Source organism: Bison bison, unplaced genomic scaffold, assembly GCF_000754665.1.
Source record: "Bison bison bison isolate TAMUID 2011002044 unplaced genomic scaffold, Bison_UMD1.0 scf7180017864518, whole genome shotgun sequence".
Taxonomy (NCBI): domain Eukaryota; kingdom Metazoa; phylum Chordata; class Mammalia; order Artiodactyla; family Bovidae; genus Bison; species Bison bison.
The window spans coordinates 1,207,456-1,231,246 of record NW_011495071.1 but is presented as its reverse complement, the minus strand read 5'-3'; the positions used below and the strand labels follow the sequence as shown (position 1 = coordinate 1,231,246).

The 23,791-nt window shown below is 37.0% G+C and overlaps 1 protein-coding gene across 2 annotated transcripts in view; it reads left to right on the top strand.

Annotated features, from left to right (window-relative positions):
* The first annotated feature begins 62 nt into the window (after positions 1-62).
* Positions 63-23,791, top strand: part of IL18 (interleukin 18) — a 25,696-nt gene continuing 1,967 nt past the window's right edge. The window contains exons 1-5 of one of the 2 annotated variants that reach the window (XM_010830332.1): positions 63-240; positions 16,747-16,830; positions 17,732-17,743; positions 21,804-21,935; positions 22,745-22,878. In XM_010830332.1, coding sequence (XP_010828634.1) covers positions 16,755-16,830; positions 17,732-17,743; positions 21,804-21,935; positions 22,745-22,878 — 354 coding nt within the window. In that variant the 5' untranslated portion in view covers positions 63-240; positions 16,747-16,754. Of the gene's footprint in view, positions 241-16,746; positions 16,831-17,731; positions 17,744-21,800; positions 21,936-22,744; positions 22,879-23,791 lie in introns of both variants that reach the window. The other variant, XM_010830331.1, reaches the window with a different exon arrangement.

Below are 23,791 nucleotides of genomic sequence, written 5' to 3'. Positions count from 1 at the left end.
AGGCGTGCCAAAATAGTCTCCTCCCTCCACCTTCTTCCTCCTTTCTCTCGAGTGCTACGCCCCCTCCTTCCCAGACGGCAGTCGGATCCGGACCGGCAGACAGTTCTGCTCTCCAATGCTTTCAGCGCTCCTGGCTGCCTGCTTCTGCTGCTGAAGGGGCTGCCGTCTTCTGTAAGGAAAAGAAAGGGACCTCAAACCTTTCATATCACGTTTCCTCTCCTAAGAAGCTATTGAGCACAGGTAAGAAATATCATTACTTGCTATTTAGAAACTCAAGTATGGAGATGGGAAGTGATAAGATAGAAAAGCGATTGAGAGGAATTTAACTTCTCTCACATCACTATGATGGAAGACTAGTTGGTAACAACATAAGGAACATAGCATAGTCAGAGGAAAATCTTTTTCTCTCTTTCAGCCACTCTTGGAGAGTATCACTTCAGAGGAAATGTTCTCAAACATCTTGATCCCATGACCTCTTGATACTCCTAAAAATTATTGAGGATCCTGAAGAATTTTTGTTTCTCTGGGCTATTTATTGTATTACTGTCATTTGCTATATTAGAAATTAAAACTGAGTATTGTAAAAAATAATGACCTGTTTATTTGAAGATAACAATAGGCACATGACATGTTAGCATAAATAACTAAATAACATTTTAAATTATGGATAACTATATATTGCAAAAAAATCTCCTGTGAAGAGTGAAATTGTTTTCACTTTTACAAATCTGGCCTAATAAAAAAAACAGGTGTATTCTCATCTGCTTCTGCATTCAGTCTATGCAATATCACACAAAATGTAGCCCCTGGTAAACTCTACTGTGTACACTTATGAGAGTGAAAATTACAAATTACATCTTAGAATTATTATGAAAATTTCTTTGACCTCATGAACCCCCAAGAATCACTGCTTTAGAATATTAAAATAAATAAGCTTCTCTTTAAAGGGAGCCTCAACTCTGAATCAACTATTTTAAAAACAAACAAAAAATTAATACGAAATCTTGATGGAATCTGCATCAGCACCCTTATGCTGTGCTACATTGTACCATATTATAGCATTCCCCAGGAGAATTTTATTTCACAGCAAGGAAAGGGCTGAGTAATATCTTCATTTGGAAGTATGAATAACAAAAACAGGACACTTAAATTCTTCTTTATGCCATCTGTGTATGTGTGTTAGTTGCTCAGTTGTGTCTGACTCTTTGCAACCCCATAGACTGTAGCCCACCAAACTCCTCTGTCCTTGGAATTCTCCAGGCAAGAATACTGGAGTGGGTTGCCATTCTCTTCTCCAGGGTATCTTCTCAACCCCAGGATCGAACCCTGGTCTCCTAAATTGCAGGCAGATTCTCTACCATCTGAGCTACCAGGAAGCCCATGCCTGCTGCTGCTGCTGCTGCTGCTAAGTCACTTCAGTTGTGTCCAACTCTGTGTGACCCCATAGACATCAGCCCACCAGGCTGTCCTGCCCCTGGGATTCTCCAGGCAATAACACTGGAGTGGGTTGCTATTTCCTTCTCCAATGCATGAAAGTGAAGAAGTGAAAGTGAAGTCGCTCAGTCGTGTCTGACTCTTAGCGACCCCATGGACTGCAGCCTACCAGGCTCCTCAGCCCATGGGATTTTCCAGGCAAGAGTACTGGAGTGGGGTGCCATTGCCTTCTCCAAAGCCCATGCCTACATGTAGCTATCTCAGTCAGTTCAGTTCAGTTGCTCAGTGGTGTCCAACTCTTTGCAGCCCCATGAATTGCAGCACGCCAGGCCTTCCTGTCCATCACCAACTCCCAGAGTTCACTCAAACTCATGTCCATTGAGTCGGTGATGCCATCCAGCCATCTTATCCTCTGTCATCCCCTTCTCCTCCTGCCCCCAATCCCTCCCAGCATCAGAGTCTTTTCCAATGAGTCAACTCTTCGCATGAGGTGGCCAAAGTACTGGAGTTTCAGCTTTAGCATCATTCCTTCCAAAAGGAACACCCAGGACTGATCTCCTTTAGGATGGACTGGTTGGATCTCCTTGCAGTCCAAGGGACTCTCAAGAGTCTTCTCCAACACCGTAGTTCAAAAGCATCAATTCTTCGGTGCTCAGCTTTCTTCACAGTCCAACTCGATATTAAGGACAAGCCAGATTTAAAAAGATATTTTGAAGGAAGATATAATAGAATAGCTATCTCAAATTCTATTAAATCTTCCTTCAAAATATCTTTTTAAATCTGGCTTGTCCATAATATCCCTATGTAAATATTATGAATTCTTATATTAATTCATTCATGAATTCTTATCATAGTTTCACAGCCTGTCTCTAGTCTTTTTCGTCGTGTCATTGCCAGCTCAGTAATCTGCTTTCCTATTGCCTATGAGGTTAAATATGTTCTATGTGATTTTTCCAAGCCCTCTATAGTCTAACCCACCCTACCTTGTGTTCACTGAAGGACAGCAGAGTTGTTCCACTACAGTCAAAAAAATATCTCCATTCAGTCCACCTCTTACCACAGTATGGTGTTAATTATCACCTAAATGCTCTTCCTTGTACTCCATCTCTTCAATCAAACAATCAGGATTAAATTCAATTCTCCTTTTCACACAAGGTCAATCCAGCAGTTCTATTTTGGCTTCTTGCTATGAGTCTGTATTTAACAGTTGATTGTATACTGTATACCTTTTATCATTTAATATTTACCTAAATTTTTACCTGAGTCTTCTTCCACTCCCCACCTCTACCATGCCCACATACTTACCTTCATTAAGATGGCAAAATCTTGAAGGACAAAATGACTTATAGAACTGAAGAGTTCTATTTTGACCTTGTTGCTGTCGAGGTGATCAACTACCTGATTTTAGGGAATTAGTTAGGTAACATGCTTTCTCATTGCATCCCGTACCTATTCCACAGAATTGGAATTCCACAGCAAAGGTAAACATAATCATTATTACTTTTCAATTTCAAGACATTTTGACTTTTAATCTGATAGTATGTTTTTAAATTCCCATTGGCTTAATAAAGCTGGTTATATAATAAATATTCCATTGGTACGTATTGTTTTTGAATTATGAGGAAGTGGTTACTAGGGTGTTTGCCACATATTAATGGCTCTTTCTCTGCTACCTTAACTAGAATCTAGAATTATAGACTGCTGGAGCTGGGAGAAAAAAAAAACAAAACTCAAATATTGACCATTAAACACTCTCTTGTCCAAATGAGGAAACTGAGGCCCTCAGAATTAAATGATTTACCCCAGAAAAGATTGGAACATATGTGGTTTAATCACCATTTATGATAGATGAATGATTTTCTACCATTCACTAGCCTCTGGCTAGTTTCCAAGGCTTGTATAACTAAAACTTTTTATTGATGCAAAGAATCAATTATCCCTGCATATTCCTGGAAGGATCTGTCTGGAGTAGTTTATAACTCTTTAAAAAGAAAAAGTTAATAATCTCGGAATCTTAGCCTGAAATATTCAAAGCATTTTTATCTGATGCGACTTATAATTTTTATAGATTAAAGAAAGCAAAGGAACATGGATGAGAAAGGAAAAGAGGAAAATTGAGGGCAGTGGGAGAGGAAGAAGAATACTTGTAATCTAGATGTTTTAAGATCTAACAAAAAAAAAAGTGCTAAGAAAATAAAGAATTCAAAAAAAACACTTGCATGAAATAAAAGAGAAAGTAAAACTATTAATACTAGAGAAAAAAAGAAGAAGAATATTTGAGAAATTCTATTTTTAAAAATCTGTCTTCAGACCTCCCTATTCTTTCCTTTTCTTAGTGGCTTTCGGATGGAGTTTAAGTTTTTTTGTTTTACTTTTTTTTGGCTGTGTCAGGTCTTAGTTTCTTCGGACTCTGAAGCATGGGATCAACAATTGTGGCTCGTGGATTTTGTTGCTATGCAGTCTGTGGGATCTTAGTTCCCTGACCAGGGATCAAACCCATGTCCCCTGCATTGCAAGGTGGATTCTTAACCACTGGACCACCAGGGAAGTCCCAGAGTTAAAGTTTTAAGATAGAAAAAAAATTTCTACCAGTCTCTTTACACAGTGTTGTCATGGCAACAACGTTTATCATAGCAAACATTTATTTAACATTTTTTGAGCTCCTACTGTGTGATAAACTCTTTCCAGGTGTTGAAGATTCAAAACCCAAAAGGCATCTCATTGTCTTAAATAAACTCAGATTGAAGATGGGCAGACCTATTTGTAATCAAAGTAATCTTAATTCAGGGTAATAAGAACCAGTTTAGAAGCATGAACACAGGGAGGGCGTTTTGGCCATGATAAGAGAAGGATTAGCTAAGTGTGGAGGAGTCAGTTTTCCTGGAGGAAATGTTTGAGCTGTGACTTAAAGGATAAACAGTGAAGAAGGGTTTGGCAGGCAAAAAAGGGAGGGGAAATTTTGGCCTGATGGGAAATAACTGGCTGGACAGTGGAGTGAGGGAGAGTCTGAAAGGAAGAAAAGCAAGGAGAGGAAATTTAAATAGAAGATATGAGAAATGACAAAGGCTAGATTTAAAATAGTGCTGGTGGAGATGGAGAGGAGACACCAAATTCTAGGCACATTTCTGAGTTATAATCTATGGTATTTTTGAGACAGGAGAAGTTTAAACAAAGGAATTGAGAAGAACTCCCAGGTTTCAGTTTCCTTGGGTAGGTCGTTCGTGTCTAACTCTTTGCAAACTTATGGACTCCTCCCAGGCTCCTCTGTCTGTGGAATTTTCCAGGCAAGAATATTAGAGCAGGTTGCATTTCCAACTCCAGGGAATCTTCAACCCAGGGATTAAACCCGCATCTCTGTGTCTCCTGATTGGTGGGCAGATTCTTTACCACTCTGCCACCTGGGAAGCCCAGGTTTCAGTTCGGGACAGGTTATTTGGACATACTTGAGAAGGTAATTCATTAGTACATCCTACAGTTGGGACTGTGGATCTGGAGCCAGAAATTGTAATTCGCGAGTTATATATCCCCCAGTAACTGCCACCCTCTCTCTTTATGGTTAAACTTCCTAAAAGAACAGTTTATATTCAATGTCTCTACTTTTTTTTCATCCCATTCTGTTCTAGATCTTTGTCCACTTGCCTTCCCTTCCTCCACTTTCCCTAAACTGTTCTACTGATATCAAAAATTTCTAATTGCCAAATTCGATGAACAAATTTAAGCTTGTATCTAAATTATGGACTCTGCAGCTTCTGACTCCAAGCAGCTGCTTCTTGTTGAAGTTCCTTTGTTTTTTGACTTCTGTGATACTTATCTCTTAGATTTGCAAAACTGATTTAATAATTTTCTACTCAAGCCTGTCTTTCATTCTGTTTTCTTAATGAGGTAATCACTCAACAGTTTGCCCAGAAACTTTGAAGTCATCCTCAGTTCCTCCTTTTTCCATTTGAGCTGCAACTAATCAGCTAAAAAATGCTGTTTAATCTCTCTTGAATCATGCCTGCAGCCACTGCCTTAGTTTGTAGCCTCATCAACTCTTAACTTGTTCAAACTGTTTCTACAGCTGTTTTCTGGCCTCTGTCCAAATTTATTAATATCTCATCAAATCTATTTTCTATACTGGTGCCAGAGAGAGCCCTTTGAAACATAAATTTCACCATGTCTTTCTTCTACTGAAAATAAGTCAGTACTTTCAGAAAAAAAAGTTCAAGTTCTTTAGTCTATTCTCCTTTTCAAGCTTTTGGCAAACTTAACTACATTGCAAATTGCGTTTATTTGAATTGAACTAGGTAGAATCAAACTAATTTAAAATAAAAATAATAATCTCACTTTATAGGCAAAATGAAATGTGTGAACTCCAAATTAAATAGTTTGTTTAGAATGATAGTTTCAAAGCTGGTAGGCCAAGTGAGTTGTGAACTGCTAACTCTATTGCCACATAGAAGTGTCTCTTCTACCTGGTAAAAACATCTGCTTTCACGTTGGCATATTGTAAGTGAGGCTATTCTTTAAACATCTCAGAAACTCTTGAGACAAACAGGTTATTGTGGCATTATTTTTATTATAATTTTAGATATTTATTCATTCATTCAGCAAGCATTTATCAGATGTCTGCTACGCACCAGGTTCACAAAACTGAAGCTGATGATATTCCTACTCTTAAGGAATTTACATTCTAACAGGGGAAAAAATAATAAAGGATATATTTACAAACCATGTTAAAATATTTGAGGCCATATTTTTATGAAATTGTCTAGAAGATATAATTTTCTTTGGAAATCTCAAGCCAGTTATTTTCAATATCCCCACCCCTGCTTTGCCTTGATACCTTTCATCAAAGCACTTAGATATTCCAAAAGCTCATTCTTTCTCTTGTTTTTTTCTTTAATTGGAGGATAATTACTTTACAATGTTGTGTTGCTTTCTGCTATACAGCAACATGAATTAGCCATAAGTATATTTATATATATGTATATCCCCTCCCTCTTGAGCCTCCCTTCTGCCTACTCCCACCCCACCACTCTAGGTCATCACAGAGACCAGGCTAAGCTCCTTGTGTTATACAGCAGCTTCCCACTATCTGTTTTACATGTGGTAATGCGTATATTTCAGTGATACTCTCTCAATTCCTGTCGTTTTTTTAATTTAAACAATGTTTATGGAGAATCATGTGGGTCTCTAAAAAATAAAATAAATGTAAAATAAAAAGCATACATATGTGTATATATGCATATATGTATGCTTATATATTATATATGAACTGAATCTAGATAAAACTGTTAAATAGCCACCAAATGGACAGTCAGTTCAAGATGGTGGCCTCACAAGATCTTGAACTCACCTCCTGCCACAGACAACAGATCTACAGTTACATATAAACCATTCCCTCTGAAAAAGACCTAAAAACTAGCTGAAATCTCCTCCACAAGAAAGGATAATAGAGCCACATCCAGATGGGTAGGAGATGGAGAAACATGGTTTCACCAAGAACCCCACTTTGGTGCAGCAACCCACGACAGAGACTGATAACAAAGCAGAGCTATTCCCTGAGGAGCAAGAAGTCAGTGCCCCACATCGGGCCCCCCAGCCCTTGAGAACTACACCAAAAAGATAAGCCCCCAATACATCTGGCTTTGAAAATCAGTAGAGTTTATATCCAGGAGAACCACGGGGCTATAGGAAACAGATTCTGCTCTTAAAGGGCTTGTGTGCAGATTTATTTACTATAGGACCCATCATAAAAGTAGCAGTTTGAAAAGCACCCAGACCAAATGTGAAGGAAGAGTTATTTGCTAATCTTAAAGCATCTGAGGAAGGTGCAGGAGCTTGTTAGTACTCTCTCGACCTGGATGAAGACACTGGCACGTGCTGTTTTGACAATTTCCTTCTATCTTGCTAGCACTGGCACAGACGAGTGCCATCTTGGCACTCTCCCTATAATGTGCTAATACCACTGGGCACACTGCACCCCCATATTTCTCTCCTGGCCCTGCCAGGGCCCAGCAGGTGTACACAGCCCACACTGGGGAATGCTCCTAGGCCTCTTAATTTTGGTGGCTGGAGGGAAGGCATTTCTAGGTCCCATGAATCTGAGACAATCAAACGGGGAGTTCTCAGAAGACTACCACCCTCAGGGTGCTGCACAGACAGCAGACTGAAATATACCTCCAGTGTCCCTGTGAAAAGGGACTAACGACTTGTCCTGGAGCTTCAGGCTGAGGAGCACACTTCACGTTTATCTCATCTAAAAGCCATGGAGGAACCATCTCTGCACTCATCTTTGGCTTTGCTGCAGTTCACTGGCACCTACGAGAAAGGATCTCACACACACGATAGCCCTGGTTTTTGCCAACTGTAGTCAAAAGGACACCTTCAGATGGCCAGCTCTGGAGGCTAGCAGAATTTATCATTGTAGTCCCACAGGGCAATATATATTTACATACCTTAAAAACTGCTGCCTGGGAGTCTGGCTTCTAATCAGCCTGAAGCTAGGTGATAACTGAGGTCTCTCACTCTGAAATACTCACAGGTCCCTCAACACTTGGGACCTATCAAGAATAAATCAGGCGGCATATACAACCACATAGGTTGAGTGACCGCTGAGAACTAAGGCAAGGTTAAACAATAAGGTTCATCTTTACACAAGGTCATGCCTTTAAGGCTAGGAGAGAGAACTATTTTGCCTAATATATAAAAACAAATACAGAAAGTCAAGCAAAATGAGGAATGAGAAGAATATGTTCCAAAGGAATGGATATGATAAAACCCCAGAAGAAAATCTTAATGAAATGGAGATAAGTAATTTACCTGATAAAGATTTTAAAGTAATGGTCATAAAGATACTCATCAAACTCAGGAGAAGAATGGATGAACTCAGTAAGAACCTCAACAAACAGAATATAGACGAAAGTACCAAACAGAAGTCACCGACTGAAGAAGACAACAACTAAACTGAAAAATACACTGGAGGGACTCAACACCAGACTAGATGAAGCAAAGAAAGAATCAGTCATCTAGAATACAGGGCAGTGGAACTCAAACAGAGCAGCAAAATAGAAAACAAATTTTAAAAAGTGAAGTTAAGGAACCAGTGGGACAAACATCAAGCCAAATTGCATTCACATTACTGGGTTCTCAAAAGGAGAAGAGAGAGAAAGGGGAGCAGAAAACTTATTTGAAAAAATAATAGCTGAAAACTTCCCTTACCTGGGGAATGAAACAGACGCCCAGATCCAGGAAATCCAGGGAGTTTCAAAAAAATAAAAATCCAAAGACACCAAGACACATTATAATTGAAATATCAAAAGTTAAAGAGAGAATCTTGAAAACAACAAAAGGAAAAGCAATTTATTACATACAAAAGAAGCCCCATAAGAACATCAGCAGATTTCTCAGAAGAAAGTTTGCAGGCCAGAAAAGAGTAACATGATATATTCAAATTGGTGAAAGGAAGAAACTTCCAAACAAGAATACTCTACCTGGAAAGTCTTATCATTCAAAACTGGAAAAAAATAAATAGCTTTTCAAACAAACAAAAGCTAAAGGGGTTCATCTCCACTAAACCAGTCTTACAAAAAATGTTAAAAGGACTTTCTTAAGCCGAAAAGAAAGTGCACTAATTAGGAACAAGAAACAGATGAAAGTAAAAATCTCATTATAGAGGTAAACATATAATAAAATTAGTGGATTAATCACTTACAAAGTTAGTATAAAGATTAAAAAACAAAAGTAATTTTTAAAACTACAAAATAACTAATTAAGGGATATAGAAAGTGAAAAATTTAAAGTGTGACATCAAAACATAAAATGTTTGGGGTAGAAATGAAAATGTAGAGTTTTATAATACATTCAAACTTCTTATAAACTTAAAATATGTATTTTTATATAAGCTGTTTAGATATCACTCTCGTGGTAACCACCAGGCAAAAATCTATAGTAGATACATACAAAAAAATGAGGAAGGGATCTAAGCATAACACTATAGAAAGTCATCAAACAACAGAGAAGAAATCAAATGACGAAACAAAAAGGAATGATAAAACAGGCAGACAGGCAGAAAACTATTAACAAATTGGCAATAAGTACATACCGATCAATAATTATCTTAAAAGTAAGGGGACTAGGTGGGATAATTTGAGAGAATAGCATTGAAACATGTAATTACCATGTGTAAAATAGATGACCAGTGCAAGTTTGATGCATGAAGCAGGGCACCCAAAGCCAGTGCTCTGGGACAACCCAGAGGGATAGGGTGGGGAGGGAGGTGGGAAGGCAGTTCAGGATGGGGGTACACAGGTATATCCATGATCGATTAATGTTGATGTATGGCAAAAGCCATCACAGTATTGTAAAGTATTTATCCTCCAATTAAATAAATTTTTTAAAAAGTAAGGGGACTAAATTCTCTAATCAAAAGACAGAGAGTAGCTGAATGGATAAAAATATAAGAACCATCTATATGCTTCCTACAAGACTCATTTCAAACTTAATGGATATATAGAGAACATTCTGGCTAAAAACAACAGAATACACCTTCTTAAGTGCACCCAAGTGCGTGTGGAACATTCTCCACTATAGATCGTATTTTAGGCCACAAAAGAAGTTTCATGAATTTAAGATCAAAATCATGTCAAGCATCTTTTCTCATCACAGTGGTTTGAAAATAGAAATCATCTATTAAAAAAATGGAAAACTCACAAATACATGGAGGTTAAAAAACACTCTATGAAAAACCAAAGGGTCAATGAACAAATCAAAAGAGAAATTTAAAAATTACCTTGAGAGAAGTGAAAATGGAAAATTAACATGCCAAAGCTTATGAGATACAGCCAAAGGAGTTCTAAGAGGGAAGTTTATAGTGATACAGGCCTACTTTAAGATACAAGAAAAATCTCAAATAAATGATCCTACTTTACAATTAAGGAACTTAAAAAAGAACAAATTAAGCCCAAAGTCAGCAGAAGGAATGAAATAATAAAAATCAGAGCAGAAGCAAGTGAAATACAAACTAAAAAGACAAAGTGCATGCATGTGCGCTCAGTCATGTCCTACTCTTTGCAACCCCATGGACTGTAGCCCACCAGGCTCCTCTGTCCATGGAATTTTCCAGGCAAGAGTACTGGAGTGGGTTGCCATTTCCTTCTCCAGAGGATCTTTCTGACCTAGGGATCGATGGAACCTGTGTCTCCTGCATCTCTCGCACTGGCAGGCTGGTTCTTCACCACTGTGGTGCCTGGGAAGCCCAAAAGATAACAGAAAAGATCAACGAAACCAGGATCTGGTTCTTTGAAAAGATAAACAAAATTGACAAACCTTAAGGAGACAAGAAAAAAAAGACAAAGAACTGAAACAAGATCATAAATGAAGGAGCAGAAATTACAACTGATATGAAGAAATACAAAAGATCGTAAAACACTTATGTAAACAATTATGCAGCAACTAACCAGACAAGCTAGAAGAAATGGATAATTTCTAGAAATACTCAGTTTTCGAAGACTGGACTGAATCAACTATCAAAAAACTCCCAGCAAACAAAAGTCTAGGACAGAAATGTTCACTAATGAATTCTACCAAACATTCAAAGAAGATTGATATCAATCCTTTTGAAAGTGTTCCAAAAAACTAAAGAGAAGTGAGTGCTTCCAAACTCATTTTATAAGGCTACCATTACCTTGATACCAAAACCAGACCAGAAAAAAATTATGGACTAATATCCTTCATGGGTATAGATGCAAAAATTCTCAACAAAATATTAACAAACCAAATTCAACAATACATTAATAGGATCATATGCCATTATCAAGTGGGATTTATTCCAGGGATGCAAGGATTGTTCAGGTCCACAAATCAATGTGATACACTAGATTAACAAAATAAAGGATAAAAATCTTTATGATCATCTCAATAAATGCAGTAAAGTATTTAACAAAATTCAATACCCTTTCACACACACACACAAAAATCCTCAACAAAGTGAGTATAGAGAGATCTCACCTCAACATAATAAAGGCCATATTTAACAAGCCCACAGCTAACATCGTACTCAACAGCAAAAAGCTGAAAAATTTTTATTTAAGATCAGGAACAAGATATGTATACCCACTATTGCCAGTTTTATTCAACACAGTATGGGCCCTCCTAGCTAGGGTAATTCATCATGAAAAAGAAATGAAAGATGTCCAAGTTGGAAAGGAAGAAGTAGAACTGTCACTATTTGCAGAAAGCATGATTTTATACATAGAAAACCCTAAGACTCCACAAAAAAATTTAGAACTAATAAATGAATACAGTAAAATTGCAGAGTACAAAATCAGTATACAAATGTTGTTTTGTTATACACTAACAACAAAGAACAAGAAAGAGAAATTAAGAAAACAATCCCATTTAAAAACAATCCCATTTACGTCAAAAAAAAAAAATACCTAGGAATAAACTTAGTCAAAGAGGAAAAGACCTATAATGCCGAAAACTATATGACACTGATGAAAGAAATGAAGGAGATCCAAATAAATGGAAAGATATTCCATGCTCATGAATTGGAAGAATTAATATAATTTAAATGTCTGTATTAGCCAAAGCAATATACAGATTCAATGCAATCCCTATTAAAACTTCAATGGCATTTTTCACAGAAATAGAACAATACATCCTAAAATTTGTATGGAACCACAAAAGATTTTGAATAACTGAAGCAATCTTGAGAAAGAAGAACAAAGCTGGAGGCATTATACTCCTGATTTCAAACTTTTAATACATTGCAAGCTATAGTAATCAAAACAGTATGATATTAGCGCACGCGCGCGCACACACACACACACACACAAAACAGGCACATAGATCAATGGAACAAGACAGAGAGCCCTGAAATAAACCCACACATGTATGACCAGGTAATCTATGAAAAAGCAGGCAAGAATATACAATGGAAAACGACAGTCTCTTCAAATTGTATTGGGAAAACCGGTACCATGTTCAAAAACTGGCCCACTGTTTTACACTCTACAGAAAGATTAACTCAAAGTGGATTAAAGACTTAAATGTAAGACCAGAAACCATGAAACTCCTAGAAAAACACATAAGCAGACATCTCCTTGACATCAGTCCAGCAATACATATATATAGGCTCTGACTCCAAATTAATGAGACTATGTCAAACAAAAAAAACCTTCTGCACAGTGGAGAAAACTATCAACAAAAGTAAAAGGCAACATTTGAAAGGGAGAACATATTTGCAAATCATATCCAATAAGGGATTAATAGTAGTCAAAGTGTATAAAGAACTCGTACAACCCAATAACAGCAAAAACAACAACAAAAACCTGACTTTAAAAATGGCCAGAGGATCTGAATAGACATTTTTCCAAACAAAACATACAAATGGCCAACAGATACATAAAAAGATGCTCAGTATCACTAATCATCAGAAAGATGACTTATCATCTATATATCTTTCAAAATTATCAAAAGAATAAGAAATAGCAAGTGTTGGCAAAAATGTGTGGAAAAAGAAACTCTATGCATTCCTGGTGGAAATGTAAATTTCTGCAGACACTATGAAAAACAAAAAAAAAAATAGAATTATCATATTTTTATTTTGTTTGCTAGTTATTTTATTCTAACTAGCAATTCTACTTCTGAGTATCTGATGAAAACAAAAACACTAATTCAAAGAGATATATTCAAAACTATGTTTCTTGCAGGATTATTCATAATAGGCAAGATATGGAAAATCCTAAAAGATAATGCTGCTAAAGTGCTACACTCAATATGCCAGCAAATTTGGAAAACTCAGCAGTGGCCACAGGACTGGAAAAGGTCAGTTTTCATTCCAATCCCAAAGAAAGGCAATGCCAAAGAATGTTCAAACTACCACACAATTGGACTCATCTCACATGCTAGCCAAGTAAAGCTCAAAATTCTCCAAGCCAGGCTTCAACAGTACATGAACCAGGAACTTCCAGAAATGTCCAAGCTGGATTTAGAAAAGGCAGAGGAAACAGAGATCAAACTGCCAGCATCCACTGGATCATAGACAAAGCAAAAGAATTTCAGAGAAAAATTTACTTCTGCTTCACTGACTATGCTAAAGCCATTGACTGTGTGGATCACAACAAACTGTGGAAAATTCTGAAAGAGATGGGAATACCAGACCACCTTACCTGCCTACTGAGAAATCCGTAAGCTGGTCAGGAAGCAACTGTTTGAACCGGACTTAGAACAATGAACTGTTTCCAAACTGGGGAAGGAGTACATCAAGGCTGTATATTGTCACCCTGCTTATTTAACTTATATGCAGAGTGCACCATGCGAAATGCAAAGCTGGATGAAGCACAAGCTGGAATCAAGATTGCCGGGAGAAATATCAATAACCTCAGATATGCAGATGACACCACCATTATGGCAGAAAGTGAAGAGGAACAATAGAGCCTCTTGATGAAAGTGAAAGAGGGGAATGAAAAATCTGGCTTAAAACTCAACATTCAGAAAACAAAGATCATGGCATCCAGTCCCATCACTTTGTGGCAAGTATTTGGGGAAACAATGGAAAGAGTGAGGACTTTATCTGGGGGGGGGCTCCAAAATCTCTCCAGATGATGACTGCAGCCATGAAGTTCAAAGACACTTGCTCCTTGGAAGAAAAGCTATGACCAACCTAGACAGCATATTAAAAGACAGAGATGTTACTTTTCCAATGAAGGTCCGTCTAGTCAAAGCTATGGTTTTTCCAGTAGTCATGTATGGATGTGAGAGTTGGACCATAGAGAAAGCTGAGTGCCGAAGAATGGATGCTTTTGAACTGTGGTGTTGGAGAAGACTCTTGAAAGTCCCTTGGACTGCAAGGAGATCCAACCAGTCAATCCTAAAGGAAATCAGTCCTGAATATTCATTGGAAGGACCAATCCTGAAGCTGAAGCTGAAGCTCCAATACTTTGGCCACCTGATGTGAAGAACTGACTCATTGGAAAAGACCCTGATGCTAGGAAACATTGAAGGCCAGAGGAGAAGGGGATGACAGAGGATGAGATGGTTCGATGGCATCACCGACTCAATGGGCATGAGTTTGAGCAAGCTCCAGGAGTTAGTGATGGACAAGGAAGACTGGTGTGCTCCATGGGGTCTCAAAGTGTCGGATATGACTGAGCAACTGAACTGAACTGAACAGGAAACAACATAAGTATCCATCAATGGATGAATGGATAAAGAAGATGTGGTGTATATAATGGAATACTAGTCATTAAAATAATGAAATCTTGCAACAACATGAATGGACCTTGATAGTGTTATAACATAACACTCATTTATTTCACTTAGCAGTGAAATAAATCCAACAGAGAGATAAATACTATAATTTCACTTATATGTGAAATAAAAAAAAAAAAGAACAAATGAAACAAAATAAAGCTCATAGAGAACAGATTAGTGGTCGACAGAGGGGAGGGGGAAGGGACAGGCAAAATGAATGAAGGGGATCAAGAGGTGCAAACTTCAAGTTATAAATAAGTTATAGGATGTAAAGTACAGCGTATGCACTATAGTCAATAATATTTTATTACCAATTTGAAAGTTACTAATAAATTATCCTAGAAATTCTTATCATAAGAAAAAAAATTTGCTACTGTACAGTAACAGATTGTTACTAGATTTACTGTGGTAATCATTTCACAATATGTATAAATTTTCCATAATAAAAAGTAACAAAAGTAGGCACCAGATAACAATTAGTTTATATTAGCTTAATATGAGTTATGCATTGGAGAAGGAAATGGCAACCCACTCCAGTGTTCTTGCCTGGAGAATCCCAGGGACGGAGGAGCCTGGTGGGCTGCCATCTACAGGGTTGCACAGAGTCGGACACAACTGAAGCGACTTAGCAGCAGCAGCAGCAGCAGCAATATGAATTAAGTGTTTTCAACTGGGTTTTAATTTCCTCCTTCTTCTATACATGTTTGGCCTCTAGCAAACTGTGCTAGAAAAAATTTGAGTCACCTCTAAGTATAGGTGTATAATTGACAACTTTGTCCTAACCGTCTTCCTTGGAGGACCAACCATAACTGTCCTCAGGGAGCTATGGACCTCTGAAGTCTAGAGTAGAATTTCTTAATCATTTCTGTGACATGGACCGTCCCATGGCCAGTCTGGCGAGTCTGTGGAGCCCTTTTAAGAATCATGTTTTTATATGCATAAAATTAAATACTTAGGGTTAGAAAGGAAATCCTTCATAGTTAAAGAGTTACCAAAAAAATTTAACAAATTTTAATAGGTTTATATGTGAATCTTTATTAACACATTAAATAACAAGATGTCACGTTGAAAATAATAACTTCCATATGTTTCAAAGTAGTAATGAGCCATATTTCAAGATCTCTGCAACAATTATAATACAGTAAAAATATGTATGTCTATTAATGGTAGTCACAGATACTGTGAATAATACTGTGATTTGTTTCCTGCAGCATAATGGAAGGAACCATTAAATTTCAGTTAGAAGTTGGTGAAAATATTTGTGTGGTTTTTTTCCCCCATCCAAGTTCACAGATTTCCCAGACTTAGAACCCTTGCTCCATAAACAAAGATCTGAAAGGATATACAGCATTTTGGAGTGAGGTTGGGTGGGGTGGAACAGAGGAAAAGAGAAAAAAAATTCTTGGCATTTTCAAATTCTGTATTATTTGATTTTTTTTTAACAGAAAGATTGTATTTATGTATTACTTGTGCTAAAAGCATAACATAGTCCAGTCCAGACTCCAGATCAAAAGCTCCTCTGGCTCAGAGAGGGAGCCATCAGATGCAGAGCCTTCAACCTCCTTCTACCTCACCCCCACTCCCAGGCAGAAACACCATTTTTAGCATTGCCTCACCTTTAGCACTTTGACAGTGAAGTCACAGTCTTCAGTCTTTCACTCACAGAATCCCATTGGTTGTAAGGCAGAGATGGAACCAATCCCTAGTTAAAGGACAGGATTAGATGTTTCTGGCATCCTATGTTTATACCGATAATATATGTATATTTCCAACAAAATACTGGAATAGTAAATCAGTTCAATAATGGACTACTTATCCTCCTTTAAAACACTGTTTAATGAGAATATACTTCCATTATCTAGATTTCAAATATCTAATGGTTTGCAAGAGAACATTTGAACACATGCATTCATAAACTGAAGACTCCTGGCATTTATTAAATGTCCAGAGTGTTCATCAGCATGCTGGACTTCTGAAATTGGAGGTAGAACAAGGCAGTAAGTGGTAAAAGATTCCTTTTGTGTAAAAGGAATAATCACTACCTATTAACAGATGACTGTTTGCTTTCATTAGGCATAAAGATGGCTGCAGAACAAGTAGATTATTGCATCAGCTTTGTGGAAATGAAATTTATTGACAATACACTTTATTTTGTAGGTAAGTTCAAAACATATTTAAACCAAATACAGGGTTTAAATACATGTATTCAACTAGAGTTTGAGCAAGCTCCAGGAGATAGTGAAGGACAGGGAAGCCTGGTATGCTGCAGTCCATGGGATCACAAAGAGTCGGACACGACTGAGCAACTGAACAACAATTCAACTAGAAAAGATGTTATAGGCAAACTATTAAGTCACTTGTTTTTTGTTACCAGATTCCATTGTAATATACACACTTCTCTGGAAAAAAATATTGGGCCTCTAGAAATTAATCGTAGTATGTCCAAGGTCCCAATACTTTGTCCTGCCACCTGTCCCGACATTTAGTTCATAGTAGCCCACCCAGAAGGTGGCTGCAGGTACATGTCATGAAAATCCCACAAAATCGGATACATTTGGGTAATACAATTTCCCAAAGCAAAACTGGCAAATTACATAAGAGATATGTATCTTAAATCTAGAGTTCTGTGAGTTATTTTATGTAAATACGTTTGACAAATAGAAACAGATTCTTATGATTAATCTTCCTTGGGCAGTTGGGGTTCACTTGAAAGCTTCTTAGAAAGTTCTTTGGTGACTTTCCATCGAAGCAATAAATTTAAGATTAAAAGCTATCACTTTATAAAATTTCTTTTTAGCTACAAATTTAAATTTATGAAACCTAGATTTAGGTTTTATACCTACCATACCCGAGAACATACCAAGTCTAATTAGCTTCATTTTATGGGAGCTTTTGGATGATTATATATTTTTATGGAGGCCAGCAAAGGCCATCAGCAGTAAGACATGGGTTAAAAAATACAGAGGGGCAGAAAAGAGTAATAGAAGGGTTTGTGAGAGGACATTCTGAGTTGAAATATAGAATTAACATATTTTGTTTCTTTTTTTTCCCCCTTTAGCTGAAAATGATGGTAAAGTATAACTTTATTTCTCTTTCTTTGCAAAATAAATAGCTACTTGAGTAAACATCCATAATACCATTCTCAGCTGATAGAAACTGATACCAGTCTATTTGAGAAGCTAATATTCCCTCAAAGGAATGTGGACTCACAGCACTGCCTCGGAATAAAGACAACTATAAGGGATACAAAAAAGAATTTCCAACAAAATATGTTTCTCCCAGCTTAGGAAATTCTCAGCTATTAGAATCTCCAAAATAGACCTTGCCTGTTACACAGATCCTGAGATTAGCAGAAAGTCATGGGTTCTCTGGTGTATATAAGAACAGGGTACTGAAGAATGAGAATTGTTGCCTAAAATCAGGAACATCTTCCTTCTTCAACCCTCCCCCTCAGAATGGTCTGGAAAGAAGCCTGGCAGGCTCCCAGGGTGCAGGCAATTCTGGAAGTAGTGGAGAAGGGGGAGGGTAGAGCAGACAGACCAGTGAGGCTAAGTCAGTACATCTTCCTAAGAAGTGAATGTCCCCAACCCTTGTCCCTCTGGCATTCAGAGAGGTTCATACCCATATAAAGCCTATGATCTTCTAACAGACCCCCAAATTATTCAAGGTCACCAGTTTCTCATACTTTTCCTTAAAAATAGCACTTTCCCCATTCTTAATGTGATCCCTACTAGACCAAAAATAGAAAACAGGAACTTTTGAAAAATGCTATTCCTTCAGGTTTCTTTCTCCAGATTTATTGAGATACTATTGTCATATAGCTCCTCATGTTTCTGAAAGATTGCTCTACACCTTTTTACTTGATTCAGCAAGTACTGGCATCTGTATCTCTGGTGCTATGTTAAGCACTCCGATACAATGGTGAGCAAAACACAGTTCTAATGGGAGAAGCAGGCACATTAGGAAGGCAATTGGAATGTGGAGTGTTACAAAGGCCGGGGATGCCATGGGAGCACCTAGAAGGGCACCTAACTTGGTCTAGTTGATTCTGGGAGGGCATTTTGAAGGAGGAACAGAATTGAAAAGTCAATAGGGGTTAGCCAAGAGAAGGTATTCTGGGCAGAGAGATGAACACATGCAAATATCAGATGCAAAAGAAAGCGTGGCATGTATAAGGACTCGAGTTATTCAGAATGGGAATAGAGCGGCAGTAGGAAAATAATGAGAGAGGAATGAAAAATAGGATGCAGATCCATAAGTTTCTCTTATTCTGATATATGGAATCTCAACCTTATGTTTGGGTTTTGGGGATTCATTAAGCACAATATGTATGATGTAGGATACAGATTAGTTCTCTGTAACAAAGAGATCCCAAAATATAGTAACTGGATAAGATTTAAAAAAAAAAAAACTTCTTTTGAATATAAAGCCAAGTAGGCAGCAGTTCAGTATTATTATGACTGGATACAGCCTGATGATATTGGAATCTAAACTTTTTCTTTTTCTCTTCCATCATCCCCTAGTTGTTGAAGTCATCTACATACTTGAAAATCTTCATCACACTTCCCGAATCTATATCCCAGCTAGCAAGAAAGTGTTCAAAATAAGAGGAAGACAGGTCTACTCTTTTCAAAGAAAGGCTCTATTTAGAAGTTGTAAACATTAAGTCCACTCATATTCCATAGACTCAAATTTAGTCATATGGCACAAACAGCAAGGGAAATATGGAAAATATAAACTTTATTCAAGGTGACCATGTCATTCATTAAAATTGAAAGATAACATGATCATCTCTCTGAATGTTAACTTTAGTTAAGATTGAATTTTAATTCCTTCAGCTTCTATTCTGTAAAGAATTGCCGTGTGGACAATAAAAGGGGGCTGCCAATTAAGAGGCTATTACTGTAGTCCCTTTAAGAAATGATGGTGACATGAATTCAGATAGGCACAGTGGAGTGCCATTGAAGAGCTCTGAATGGATTAAAAACAAACGTGGAAAAATCAATAGGACATGGATTTTGAAAGGGATGGAAAGAAAGAAAAGATGATGCCTATGTTTTTTCACATAGGCAATTTGTACTAGTCAGTGAAATAGGAAACAGGAGGAAGAGCAAGGTGAAGAGGTTTGAGAGGCAAAGAGGAAGACAGATAATAGATTTAGTGATGGTGAATGATGATCTTATCTGTATGACTTCCTAGTGGAGATGTCCAGTAGATTTTTGGACATGTGGTTCTAAACTCAGGATAAAAAGTTTGGGCTGCACATGATGTGAGAGACATATAGAAATGTTATCTGGAGCTATAAGAGTAACAATGACAAATTGGAGGAAATGCGTAACATGAGAAAGTAAAAGTCATGGACTAAACTCTGAGGAATACCTATATTTAAAGGATTCAATAGAAAGAGAAGCTAATACAGAATAGAGCAGAGTAGCCAAAGAGGAAGAAGAAAAACAGAGAATGCCACGGAACCCCAGGAGAGCATTTCAAGATGGAGATAATAGGCACTGTGTTGAATTTTGCAGCCTTGAAAATCAAGAGCCAGAAAGCATCTATTATAATTAGCAGCAGGGAGTTTGGTGATCTTGGTGAAAGCAGTTTGATGGAAAGATGGAGCCAGTGAGTAGAAGCTTGCAATGAGTAGAATTGTGAATGAAAAGTAAGGAAATGATACTTACAATTCTTACCAGAAGCTCAGCTACTACAAGGAGGAAAAAAACAAGACAGGCTTTAGAGTGGGATTCTGTTGATGGAGGTGCTTTAAATCTCAAAATGAAAAGCTTTATGTTGTTCTGATTATAAAAATAATTTGTTTATAATAAATAACTTAGGCAATGAAGATAAGAAAATTAAGAAAAATTAAAACATGAAAATAACCTCAAATATTCATTGCTATTATTTTGATATTTTATACATCTATATTAATAAAATACGATACTTAAACTTCTTTTTCTAATATAATATACATAGACATCTTTCCATGGCAATTAATAATTATTTTAAATTATAATTATACTAAATTCATGATAATTCATATTAAGGAAATATCAAAATCTATTTAATCAATTCCCGACTGATGAACATTTAAGTTGTGTCCAGTTTGTTTCTATTATTAAAGTCATCCCATAGGGACTTCCCTGGTGGTCCAGTGGCTAAGCTCCACGCTGCCAGTGCAGGGGGCCTGGGTTCAATCCCTGGTCAGGGAACTAGATCCCGCATGCTGCAACTAAGAATTCCCACGACGAAGATCCTGCATGGCCAAATAAATAAAAAATTAAAAAACAAAGTCATCCCATAAACATTCTTACAGAGAAATATTTACACGTTTGTCTGCTATTTCCTCAGGATAAAATCCAGGAAGTAAAATTGCTGGGTTGATGGAAGAGAGGGAATGATTGACTCATTGAAAGTACATGTTACACACAGATGAATTTAGCCTTCGATACCAGAAGAGGCCCCCTTTTCACATATCCCTTGGGACGAGAAGGGTAGAGGAAATAAGAGGTGATGCCTTAGTTAAGTTTGTAAGTGAAGTAGCAGGAAATCATTTGCTGAAAGTGAAAGCAGAGACGATGGTGTAGAGATCCTGAGGAGAATAAAGAAGGCTTGAAATTGCAGCTATGGACTATAGAAGAAATGCTGAACCAGAAAAGAAGGTTCGTTATAGCACCAATTTGTACATTTGTATGACTGGTTACCAGCAGTGCATTCAGCAGCAGGTTTAGAGTTCTGCAGTGGAAAGACAAATGAGTTTGGGATTTAAGACAGTGTCAAAAGGGTATAAATGATGAATCATGAGGTCCAGGCTGCATAGAGAAGGAAGGAAAGACAGGAAGAAAACCAAGAGTCAGGAAAACTAGACAAAGTGAAAGAAAAGTATTAAGGAGACTAAAAAGATAGGAGATTGTGGTCCAAAGCAGGATATTTGAAGATGTAAAAAATAGAGTGGTTCTGAGTGATAACATGAATCAAGGTGCCCCTGGAAGTCCATTTGAAAACACTGTACAATTTTACCTTAGCTTCTAATACAGAAAATTGTGATTTTTTATTAAAAACTTGAATGTGTAGTATGCCTATTTGTAAATTTGGGAAGAAAAATTTTTAATATGATTTCATGTGCATTTTAGAAGACCTGGAATCAGATCACTTTGGCAAACTTGAACCTAAGCTCTCAATCATACGAAATTTGAACGACCAAGTTCTCTTCATTAACCAGGGAAATCAACCTGTCTTTGAGGATATGCCTGATTCTGACTGTTCAGGTATTTTTAATATACATTTGTAAATATGGAAATAACAAGCTACTTCTTCTTATTCCATTTAACTGCTTACATTTTCTGTGATAGACAGTAGCTTACATGAAAAGTCATAGTGGTGTAATATCACTGACAAGAAACTTTATAGGGAATCCATATTTTTTAGTTGGCCTGAAAAAATGATGCAATAAAGACAGTGCTAGGGGTCATGCTGTTTGAACCTATCCTTGGATCATCAATCCCTTCACTGTAATAGCATTAACTGTATGTGATCTCCATTGAGATGGATCCTTAATACCTGCTGGTGATAGCTGAACCTGCTGATAACATTTTCAAAGCTAAACATTAAATATAAATATATAAGCACTTCAAGTAAGTCTGTCTTCCACCAGAAATTTAGAGTGCCTTAGAAAATGTGTAACTTTACTGTGCCTTCCAGGGTATGAATTTCAAATATGAGCCTTTAGGCAGAGTTGGAAAAGTGAATGGTGCACTCTTGAAAAATGCTGAATTTTTATCTTAACAGATAGAGCTCTAATATTCTATTTAGTGTTTAAAAGTTAAAGACAATCTTTTAAAATTCAGAATATTTCTAACACACTTTAAAAGCTGCTGTGTTTGTATTATAATACATACTTAAATATGTTTTAAAGAATGTATGAATCACTGTATATAGTCTCCTGCTAAGTGGCTGAATCTCAGAGTATGGGATTGGAAATGAGCCTATTAAGGATTATCTTTTGACTAACTCCCCTAAATACTTATTTGCAAAAATTCTTCTAACTAATGTTCTCATTAATTAATGTTTGTTTCAGATAATGCACCCCAGACCATATTTATCATATATATGTATAAGGACAGCCTCACTAGAGGTCTGGCCGTAACCATCTCTGTGCAGTGTAAGAAAATGTCTACTCTCTCCTGTGAGAACAAAATTGTTTCCTTTAAGGTAAGACTGAGCCTTAATTTGTTTGAGTCATATTTATGTGCAAAATTAGAAAGCCCGAATATCCCCAGTTCAACCTTTTGTCTGGACAAGAATAGCAAGAAGTAGAGAACCATTGAAATAGTTACTGAAAATTGTTAAGCTCTTTAACCTACTGTAGTAACATCATAGTTTTTCAGAGTTTGCCATAGGGAAAGAGGGTCTTCAACACTTGTTTCCTAATCCAGGTCTTCTGAATAATCAACCTATAGATTAACAATAACACAGAATAATTTATGAATTATTTTATTTTAAGAACTGCATGTGATTTTCCAGAATAAGTCCTGCTACAAGGAATGAAGTTAATAGTTCCTCTGTAAACCCTCTACTGTGTAAACTATGATGATAATATTTTAACCCCTAATCATTTTGTTCCTACTGCTTAGCCTAAGTCTTGCTATAACCTTGCAACATAACATTCAGTTGATATATATTATTTTTAATATTAATCTAAGTGAACAAAATTAATAGGATCAATTGTAAAGCAATGGTATGATGTATCTCAAAGCCAGATATAAATTCTTTTTGGGCACTGCTTTTTTCTCTATTCTCCATCATCATTTTTCTCTATTTTTTCCATTATTATTAGATAAACAACCAACTATAGATATGGGTTGATTCAGAAAACTTTCCTCCCAATGAGAGCAGCCAGGGGATGCTCACATATTGGCAGTATTTCAGAAGTGAATCTCATGTCATGAAGACTTTCTGAGTGGAGATTTGCCAATAAAAAACTACAATAAAGATCACCCAGTTCCCACTGAAAGTTAGAGTAAGACCTTCACAGACGTGCAAAGGAGCAACTTGGAACAGAGGGAAAAGCCACATTAAAATATAATCCAAGTAAGATCAGTGCATCTGTAACAAATACAGCCCC